Source organism: Eurypyga helias, unplaced genomic scaffold, assembly GCF_000690775.1.
Source record: "Eurypyga helias isolate BGI_N326 unplaced genomic scaffold, ASM69077v1 scaffold10464, whole genome shotgun sequence".
Classification (NCBI taxonomy): Eukaryota; Metazoa; Chordata; class Aves; order Eurypygiformes; family Eurypygidae; genus Eurypyga; species Eurypyga helias.
Genome location: NW_010248199.1, coordinates 13,396 through 23,885, shown reverse-complemented (window position 1 = coordinate 23,885; position 10,490 = coordinate 13,396). Strand labels below are relative to the sequence as shown.

The following is a 10,490-nucleotide window of genomic DNA, read 5'->3' as shown; positions in this document are numbered from 1 at the left end:
TGAACGCTAGCTTTTATTTCCCAGGTACACCCCGGCTAATTGAAACGCTATGATGTGGGGTGTAACAGGGTAAGAGAAGAGTTGAATGTGGCCTGGGCTTGGTTAAAGGACTAGTATGTGTATCAGTGAAGTAGCAATGGCTGTTCTGCAGTGGGTAAATATTTTTCTTCCTGTGCAGGTACTTGCCAATGCAGTGATTTTTCTTTGTGGCAACGTGGTGGGTGCATTTCACAAACGCCAAATGCAGGCTGCTTCGTGGGATTTGTATAGATACACGTTAAAGTGCATCCAGGTCCGAATGAAATTGAAGATTGAAAAGAGGCAACAAGTGAGTGAACTAATTCATGTTACAAATTGCTTGTTTTCATTTCTGAAGTCTGTATAATTTTATAAGGTTGGTGACTAATGCACGTCGAAAGGCTTGGTCCACTCTTTGCGATACCCACCTAGCGTCAAAGATAAAAGCTGTGCCATTTGTAACAAAAGAAGGAAGTTAAAGGGAGGAAGCGGTTCCCTGTGGCTTGTCCGTAGGAGAATCACAGTATGTGTAAGAGCAATGTAATTGCCAGTTACACTTTTTTCCTATTGTAAAATGTTACTGGGACTGACCCAAGGTAACTTAAAAAAGCTTGACCTCTGTGCCCTGCAAAATACTTCTCATTTCAGCCGTTAGTTTCATGCTTTCTTTGGTTGCATTTCTTTGTTTAGAATTCCAAATAATTACTTGCTCTTGTATTTTCTTGTGTCTCAGACTGTTTTCCTTTTCCTCGAAGGAGAAAGTGGGAGCCTAAGGGAGAAAAATAATTGTAGAATAGATTACAGTATTGAATATGGCATTGTTTATTTCCATTAGCTCCAGTGGTATTTAAAGGACAAGCAAGGAACATGAATTTTGTACTGAGGAAGGATTGTAAAGGAGTATCAAAGCTGAAACTAGGACACCTTTCCTCTTATCCTGGTATAAGCAGGGTTAAGAACAGCAGCTCTAGAAGGCTGATGCGTACCGAGTTCTCTGCCCACCAGTTATTAGATGAAAGGAAGGGGTTGATAAGTGACCGACTTAAACTAAAAAGAAGAAAATGCCACGCTGTTAGAGCACTCTGTCCCCTGATGCTAATCTTGTGAGATGAGATGACAAATCTGCATGAAAGTCCTGGCAGAGTTTCCCCACACAGCAGCCAGGGAAGCATCTAATCTGCTTACACAGGCAGCTTGCTCTCCTTCTCTGGGCAGTGGGGTAACTCGCCTGTCTTGGTTGTGGGTGGGTTTGTTTTCTTACGGTTGCTTGTTTGAAGTGTAGATGTGCTTAAGGCTATGGACAGCTTTCTTTTCATCTGTGCTGTAATTGGTCACACAGTTTTGAGTCTCCTTTTTGCCACCCATCTTTTCTCTGTGAAAGTGATGTAAGAAATGCAGTTCAGGATACATCCCGCTTCCTTGAAAGCTGTGTAATGTGTCAGCCTCAGATGACCACGTTAAATCACTGGGGCTTCACTGTCAGTTTAAATGGTTCCCCAAGGTTGACTCTCCTACTATTAAAATCCTGGAGGCGGTGTTTCTGTTCCTGAGGGCAGTCTCAAACTAAATTGCTGTCTATGACAACTGTAGGCAGTACTGATGCTCAAGGAATCCCTCTTCCCACGGTGATCCCAAGACATTTCTTCTTGGGGGCAGGCACGGGTTAAGTAACCCTGGCATCTTACTGCCATCTGTATACTGCTCATTGGGTATTCAGGAAAAGGGGACAAAGACTTGGTCCGAAGGGACAGCATTTTACTCAGTTACACAATGTGTTGACCTTGCTGGCAGTGTCATCTGAAAAAGTTCCTGCTTGTAGCTGAGCCATGCAATGTTTCCTCTTCTGTGGTGACTCTGTCTTTGGGGCGGTAGAGCCCTTTCTGGGTTGAAAGTACTCTCTTTTTTGTCTTTGTCTGCTGCCCGGCAATTTAGCAGGGTCTTCTTGGAAGAATGGGCTTTCAAGTCAAAGCCAGTGTAAAACTGTGCACTGAATAGTCAAACAACCTAAGTGGGTTTTCAAGTCTCTCTATTCTCACTCAGTTCAAAAGACTTTATTTCAGTGGTATCAGTTCCTGGTTCATTTCGGCTGTAGCAGCATGTTGTTGACACTTTTATATCGGTTGCTGCTTTTTCCAACATTTGAGAATTCATCAGGGTTTTTAATACTGCATAGATTGCTTGTTATAGAATATAAGCTTTTACCAGAAGCTTTATCAGACAATGCTAACGTAAAACTTATTTTTCCCATGAATGTCTGTGTTCATTTATCCAAAAATTGTAGTACTGAATACTGGATTTTTGTGTTTTGTGGTTACAGAGAGATGTCACATCTAGGTCGCAAGGAACAAATAAAAAATATACAATACCCTTACTTAACTGTACAATCAGTGATTTTTGAGAACAGAAATGTAAAAGTGTTTTCTTGGAAACCTGACATGCTTTACTCAAAAGCTAGTTTAAGTTCATTCTTGCAGTCACTAAAATCCTGCAGTTTCAAGTTTACTGTGATAAGAATTTTGTATCATTGATCTTTTTTTTTTTTTTTTGGTATCTCTCCTTCTAGGAAAATTTGCTTTTATCCATACTGCCAGCTCATATCTCCATGGAAATGAAGCTGGCAATCATAGAGCGACTAAAGGAAACTAATGACAACAGGCAAATGCATGACAACAACTTCCACAGTCTGTATGTAAAAAGGCACCAAAATGTTAGGTAAGTGGAAACTCTAGAAATAATTGTTTTAACATAAGCTGCTGATTCTTACCAGGGTAAATGGTCCAGTGAAACTAAAATTTGGAGATAGACGTTCAGGCTGAAGTGAGCTGCTTTCTTCTTGTGGGAAAAGAAAGTGTCCTGGACTGATCTGCTGTCTTCTAAACCAGTTGAGATACTTCAACCCTTTTTTCTGGAGTTGTTTTCCAAAGGGAGAGATGCTTTCTGTCAAATGCATTTTAATATTTAAGCTGACTGTGGAATAGACATATCTTCATATTTCAATTATGTTGGTTTTTCCTTTTGTTCTTGGCTAGCATTCTTTACGCCGACATTGTAGGATTTACTCGCCTTGCCAGTGACTGCTCTCCTAAGGAACTAGTGGTGATGCTGAATGAACTTTTTGGGAAGTTTGATCAGATTGCAAAGGTAGGTGGTGAGTTTTTGTGTGGTAGGGATAAAGGCCGCTGTTGGAAGAACACAAAGTCTTTTCCGCAAGACAGAAGGCAGTTGGTGTTAGGGCTTCTGAAGTCAGGAAGGGAAGACTGCCTTGGCTTTAAAGCTAACTAGCAAAATGACAAAACCAAAATTTAAATCAAAACCAGGAAATATAGCAAGTTGTTACTGTAATTCCAATTTTTTAGTCTGGAGGTTTATCTGTATTGTTCAGGGAATTGCTGATGGCAATAAATGATTGTAATAGGGCTGTAAGAGGTACTGTATACAAGCTCTACTGAGGAGCTTTGCTGTGTTCAGTCAGGATTGTTTGTTGGCTCTACAAATGGAAAACTCAGGCACACATTTAAATTCATAAATTCAGTCACATTGCATCAGACCAAGGAGTTCTTTAGCTCAGAACTAATAATTAGCAATGGATACTTGCAGGAAAGTGTAGGAATGGGAAGTAGATTAAAATGGACCCTATTAAGACATAGCCCAGCTGCAGACCCCTCAGGCTGGCAGCAGTTCTTACCACTTCCAAGTGCTGCTTGAGGTTAATTTCTTTGCTACTGTAATCACCAGCTGAGGTTTTGAGTTCTCGGGTTGCAGGATTGTACCACATACATGTTTGCATGGTTGACTCTGTGTGATAATTTCTGTATCCTCTAAAACTGACCCTGATCTTGGATGTATGTTCTGTCATATCCATTGATTTTTCTGTTAGTATTATGAGGCAAATGTAGCTTCAGGAAGATAGACACTGCATTTGGGTGCATCCTAGGTGGCATCAAAAATAACAAATGCCAACCCAAATTCTGGTTCTAGAAATTTAGCATTGGTGAAGCATAAGCCAAAACTAGTGAGTAGCTATCAAAACTTCACGTTGATTTGATTTCATAGTTGAGTATATTTGTATATACGGAATGCCAATTAGAAAGTTAATGGACTGGGGAAATTTTGGATTTGTGAAATTCTAAAAATTCTTCAGGAAAAAATGGGAGAACTCTATTAATGTAGCAGATCAGTGGAATTGCTTTAATTAAACCTCTGTGGATGCCACTGAATACATTCTTAATCATATCACTGATAAAAGCCTGGCTAAAATCCTAGTTAAGCTTTTTGACTAAGTGACATTGCTAGTCTTTGTATTTGTATGAATTGTATTGTTGTGAGGCAGCTATTAAGAACGTACAGCATAAGTCATGTCATCTTAGCCCCTTTTATGACACAGAAGAAGCTGAGGCTAAAGAAATCGGGTCACTTTTTGCAGCTGTTTCTCAGATACAAACCCAGAAAACATTCCAGATTTTGAGTGATATGTTTTAATTTCTTACTCCTGTCTGCAAACTGCACTGTGTAAAAACTGACTGGATTTAGTGAGTCAAAGTCTTTTGCAACTCTGTGGTTGAGCTGTAAGAAGAGTTTCCTGCTTTTTGTGCTATTTTTGCTGGGCAGTATTCTCAGTCATGTTTTCCAGAATGTACAAATGTTGTAGGTTCCAGTTTACCTAATAGAAGTCGATGGACACTGAGCTGGATGCTGAAGCCTAACAGCTCTAATCCAGGGCTAGGTTCCCCTGGTGGTCTCTGAAACTGAAACACAGGGCTATCTAAGCTCATTGCTTGCTGCTTGGAACCTACTGGATAGCTTAAGATTGTGGATGTTCTCCCTCAGCAATGAAAGCCTTAAGAGAACAGCTTAGTTTGGTTTCCTGCTGCCAGATAGCATTGCGGTTTTTATGAGCAATAGCAAATTGTAGTGTGTGCCTGCTTTCTCTTCAGTCATGTTTGAAACAAAAAGCACACCAGGTTGGGCATCTTAATTCCTAACTCCCCCTGAACCCTGTGCAGGCTTTAAGACACTGCACAACGCTGTTTAGGAGGCTGCCATGCAAAAATTGAGCAATTGAACAAACTGCCTATAATTCAGTTACTAATAAAGAAAATGAAACGATAGATAAGATTTTTATCTTTTAGATGGTAAATTGTGTGACAGTTTTATTCATAGTTTCTCAATTGCAAATAGTTCCAAGAATAAAGTCAGAAACCAGTAAGATGGCTTTACTCTCCGGTGAACAACGGCAGGGTGTGGGAAAGGAGAAGTAAGCTTTGCTCCAACAAGGGTTGAATGAAGCCTGACTTTCTCGAAACGACATAGACAAGTCCTAGTTTTGGTGTCATTTTCCTCTTAGCAGTTAACTTTTTCCTGTTAAGTATTTTTACTCTAATTTCACAGGAGAATGAATGCATGAGAATAAAAATCCTGGGAGACTGTTACTACTGTGTCTCAGGCCTACCTGTGTCCTTACCGGTTCATGCCAGGAACTGTGTTAAAATGGGACTTGACATGTGTGAAGCAATAAAGTAAGTATACCACAGGAGACTTTTTAATGTTTCAGGGCTATGAAGATACTGCATAAAGTCATTCTTTATTGTCAACATTCAAAGTGTATTTATTAGCTGTAGTTGGATGGTTATGCAATAGGTCGCACGTTTGCCTCTTGGCTTTGCACTAGGTGTATAATGAGACTAAACCTTAGTGGATCTCCAGGAAGAGGAGAGAAAATCAGCAGTGTAACCTATGCTCTAATACCCTCCTCCCTCCCCAGGCAGGTGAGAGAAGCCACAGGAGTGGATATCAACATGAGAGTTGGTATTCATTCCGGGAATGTGCTCTGCGGTGTGATTGGCCTCCGGAAATGGCAGTACGATGTCTGGTCACACGACGTCTCCTTAGCGAACCGCATGGAGTCCGCGGGCGTACCTGGGTGAGGATCTTCCCTGTCGGTGCTGATTCACTCTGTCATCATAGTTTTTATAGTCCTGGTTTATGAGTCTGGAATTTGAAACTGTGCCGTGACACAAATCCTCATAATGGGGTGGTGAAAATAGGATGATGAAAATGTGTACTTACCAGAGCTGTAAAATATTAGTATTTTCTGTTTTCAGTGAACTATAGAATTCTATTCTTAGGCAAGTGACTGCTTCTTTCAAGTGACTGTTCCCAATAGAGACCTTAGATTACCTTCCAGTACCTGAAGGGACTAAAGAAAGCTGGGGGGAACTTTTTACAAGGTCAGGGAGTGACAGGCCAAGGGGTAACGGGTTTAAATTGAAAGTGGGGAGGTTTAGATTAGATATCAGGAAGAAGTTCTTCCCGGAGAGGGTGGTGAGGTACTGGCAGAGGCTGCCCAGAGAAGCTGTGGATGCCCCATCCCTGGAAGTGTCCAAGGCCAGGCTGGATGAGGCTTGGAGCAACCTGGTCTAGTGGAAGGTGTCCCTGCCCATGGCAGGGGGGTTGGAACTGGATGGTCTTTAAGGTCCCTTCTAACCCAAACCGTTCTGTGACTCTATGATTCTTGATTTTCCCCTCACTGGAGAAACGTTTGTGTCGTCAGCAGTGCATTATACTGACAAAGTTAATTCATGTTGTGCAGAGGACTAATACTGTAGTTGTAAGTTTATCTAAAGAATAGTTATGCTACTTATGTCGACAAGGCAAAGCTTTGTATTTACCTCCTGTTTCTGTTAATAGGATTGATTGGTCAGTCCCACTTGATTTTTATTAGCTCTGTATTCACTGTCCCCACCCCCAGGAAAACACAACTCAAATTAAAATGCAGCCTGATGAGGAGCATCCAAGCGAGGAGAGTTTGGAGCTCCTAGTTGCTGCATATTCTCATTGCGTAGTACTTGTTGTGGGCAGAGTGGGAAGGAAAGTAGTCCTGAGTGGAAGAGCTGAGGCTAAGCATGAATGTAAGTTGCATTGTGATGCTCAGCAGTGCAGAGGATTGGGTCTGAGGTTGATAGTCATGCTGCCTTTTTGAAGATGTTTATTGGAAAGGACAAAGAGAAATGTTTTTTTAAAACACTAGCATGTTGTATTTTCCTCATTTAGGAAAGTATACTTTTATTTTCTATTTTCTAATTTGAACTTGGGGATTAGAAGTCAGCTAAGAAACTATTTATTTTTGGGTAGTCCCCACCAAAAAAGACCATATTAAGAGTTTTGCTTTTTCCATTCCCAAATGAGATCATGAATTGGTAGGTTCTTGGTAGTCTGTACAAGTTAGTATTTACTAATGGCATTCATGTGGGTATACCTTTAAGCATTAATGTATTGGTTTGGCTTGGGAATGATTCTAACCAGTGACCTTACAGGGTTTCTTATTTATGCCTCAGACAGCTTTTAGGTATATGCTTGTTACTTAAAAATTAATTTTGCAAAGTGACAAGAGGATATGAATATCAAATTGTTCTCTTGCATCGGTGACAGAAACAGAAAAACTAACTGGAGCTTGGTTAACAGTTGCACTACCTCCAGGTTGAGTGTTTTAGTGTGTTGACTCAGCATGATTAGCCAAGAAAACAGAGTTGTAAATTTTCTTTTCTTGGTAAAGCAAACATGACTCTCTGAATACGGCATGAAAACATACTTTCCTTAGTCATGTTTACAACCATTGCCTCACCTGGAAAACTTTGATTATTCCATTACGTTCTTTGTGCTTATATTTGATAATCTGGTAAGGAATTAAATTGGTTTAGGTTGGCTTGCTGGTTCTGAAACATTACTCCTAATAATTCTTATTCCCATACATGTCTAGCCCTTGCTGTCACGTGTTTCAAAACTAGCCAGAGGAAACCTTCCATTCAAGGAAGACTGAGCCTTAGAGGGAGCATGGCTTTCTATTTGTTATGCAAATGTTATATTTGTTTCCTGCTCTCCAGAAAAAAGATATGTCTGGGATTCCCCATTCTAATGTTCCATGGCCCTGCTCCATTGGAAGTTGAAGTTTTCTCACTGGGAGCAGTTTCAAGTTTTTATTTAAAATGGGAAGTATGTGTGTTTTGGGTTTCTGTAAATGAAGGAATTCTGAAGACTTTAGAAAGGATGCAGGAAAACTTCTGCTTTATAAATATTTTATTTCCATTGACAGAGTATCCTTGTGCATCTTCTTTCCAATTTTAAAAATGTATTTCCATTCATAACAATGTCATACACTAGTGAAGCAGAAAGGACTAGCAAAAATAAAAATGCATTTGTGACCAATTCTTTTAATATGTATATACCTGAAAATCAGAGTGTGTCAGTCTCGGGCCTGTCAGCACGGGAAGGGAGCGCAGCACGTTAGGTATGCCGCATGAGCGTGCGAAGTGCAGCAGTGCACGTTCCAGCTTGCCTTGGCGAGGCGGCTTGAGTGGCAGCAGCTTTTGGCTACGTGCTGATCCCGGAATCCGGGAAGCTTTAGTAACCGCTGAGAAATCAGCAGCACAGTAATTTATATGGAATGGAGTTTGCTGTACGATCGGAAATGTACTGTGGCAGCATGATCTGGGGAAGCGGGGAGAGGAGGCTTGGTAAAATGGAAGGTGGTGGACGGCGCACAAACGTACCACCTTTGGAGGTAAGTGGAAACCGCAGAAAACTCGCTGCGGTGTGTGTCTGTGTTTTAAGGCTCTGTTAATACAGACATCACCCAGTGTGCCTCAGTCCCTATGGGAGAAAAGGGTGCTTTAGAGCAAGTGTCAGATTTGAAGGTTCTTCTCGGTCGCAAAACTGCATAATCAAAGTAACAGTTAAAAAAAGAGGTTTTTGAGACAGTTACCAGGAAACAAATAAAAACATGCATGGTCTATATTCTAAAACTCTTACCTTTTGGCTCCAAGAGGATTGAGGAATTTTTTGTTCTTCCTTGTGAGAAGCCACAGCCAGTGGTCTCCGGGTCTTGGCTAAGTCATCTTCAGGCAAACCTACATGTAGCACAAGGAGGTGGAGGCAGATGGGACAGCGATCCCCTTGCTCTCTGTAGTTAGGCAGGAGTGCTGCACACTGTCAGCAGCCATTCTGGAAATGTTCTGTTCCCAGCTCCGTGCTGATGGATTGTAGGATCCACAGCACAGTGTTTAACTCTTCTGTGACAAAGAAAAGTGAGAGAATGTGTGGGAAGATGGACAATGAAAAAATAGACTATAAGAAAAGAAATGCTATTTTATGAGCACACTCGAGTCTCTTGTTGAGAAATTCTGTGGAAAGATATTACATGTAATTTATATGGAAATATGTGATTCAGGATGCTGAACTATATTACTTTTAGGGGAAGGTGTGAATGGGTGCAGGAAAACACTAGCTGCTCCTTAGACCTGTGCTGCTGTTGTTGCTGTGTTATGCTTTCCTCCATTGCAGTCAGCAAAGACAGATTTTCAGAATTATGCTCCCAGTTGACAAAAAACCTTTTCCAGCCTTTTCTTCCAGACTTTGCAACAATCTCCTTCCCTCCTCATGCGTTTCTAGCAGGAGGCAGTCCTCGCTTGTGTTTTGTTTGGGAGCTTTCCTTGCAGCTCTTGCCATCTGAAACAACCTGCCTGTGCGTCTGAACATCTTGTCAGTCATCACATCTCCTTTGATCACGTTTCTTCTTCTTTCTTCTATGCCTCTGCTTATTTCAATTTAATTTTATACTGATGCTATCTCATTCTAGGAAGTGTTTTTTGCATACTTGCTATGAAAGATAGGCGACAAAGAACTGTAGTAAGGGATTGCAAATATGGTGTTTAAGTGCTGGCAGGATTTTGCAGTTGGCTGCCAGAGCACAAGAAGGCTGAAAAACAGAAATGTCAGCAGTAGCTATTGACATGTAAATTAAATGCTTAATGTGACCTTTCTCTAAGTGTTTGGGTCTTTTGTTCTTTCTCCTCTTCTCAGCCGTGTACACATCACTGAAGCAACATTAAATCACCTAGGCAAAGCTTATGAAGTAGAAGAAGGGAACGGACACCTGAGGGATCCTTACCTTGAATCCATGAAAATCAAAACCTACTTAGTGGTTGATCCAAGGGTATGTGTATGTTTTTCAACATGTATATTTATTCATATATATATATACATACATTTCGAGTACATAGGTGTCTGTGGTGCATAAGCCTTTTAAATTCAGAATTAAAGCATTGTTTGAGTTATCTGAGCCTTAAGATCTGAAAGCATGTCTTACTGTTTTATGCCATGACTATTAGCTCAAAGGTTACAAGCGTTATGCTGAAACCTCTTGTGTGGTCTACACAGAGTTAAAAATACATATTTGACTATGTATTTGCGTGAAGTGTCTCTCTCAAATCCAGTCGGAAGGTGGGATGAAGTCATGAAAGAATACCTCTACTGTGTGGCCACCTTCAGATAAAATACACTGTAAAATAGCTTCTGACATCTTCCTCACTATCTGAGATGTGAGATTCACCTTCTTTTCAAGGGGTAAAGTTAGCAACTTGGTTGGCCATTTAGAGCCTGGTAACTGCCAACGCCTTCCTGCGAACAGGAAGGAACAG

General features: G+C 40.9%; 1 protein-coding gene across 1 annotated transcript in view; it reads left to right on the top strand.

The window, feature by feature from the left end:
* The window catches only part of ADCY7 (adenylate cyclase 7), a gene marked incomplete at its 3' end in the record, with an annotated part of 28,315 nt that overhangs the window by 4,595 nt on the left and 13,230 nt on the right, over nt 1-10,490 (top strand). The window contains exons 4-9 of the mRNA XM_010150981.1: nt 179-328; nt 2,582-2,730; nt 3,048-3,159; nt 5,407-5,534; nt 5,780-5,938; nt 9,874-10,006. Of these exons, the coding sequence (XP_010149283.1) occupies nt 179-328; nt 2,582-2,730; nt 3,048-3,159; nt 5,407-5,534; nt 5,780-5,938; nt 9,874-10,006 (831 nt within the window). The remainder of the gene's footprint in view (nt 1-178; nt 329-2,581; nt 2,731-3,047; nt 3,160-5,406; nt 5,535-5,779; nt 5,939-9,873; nt 10,007-10,490) is intronic.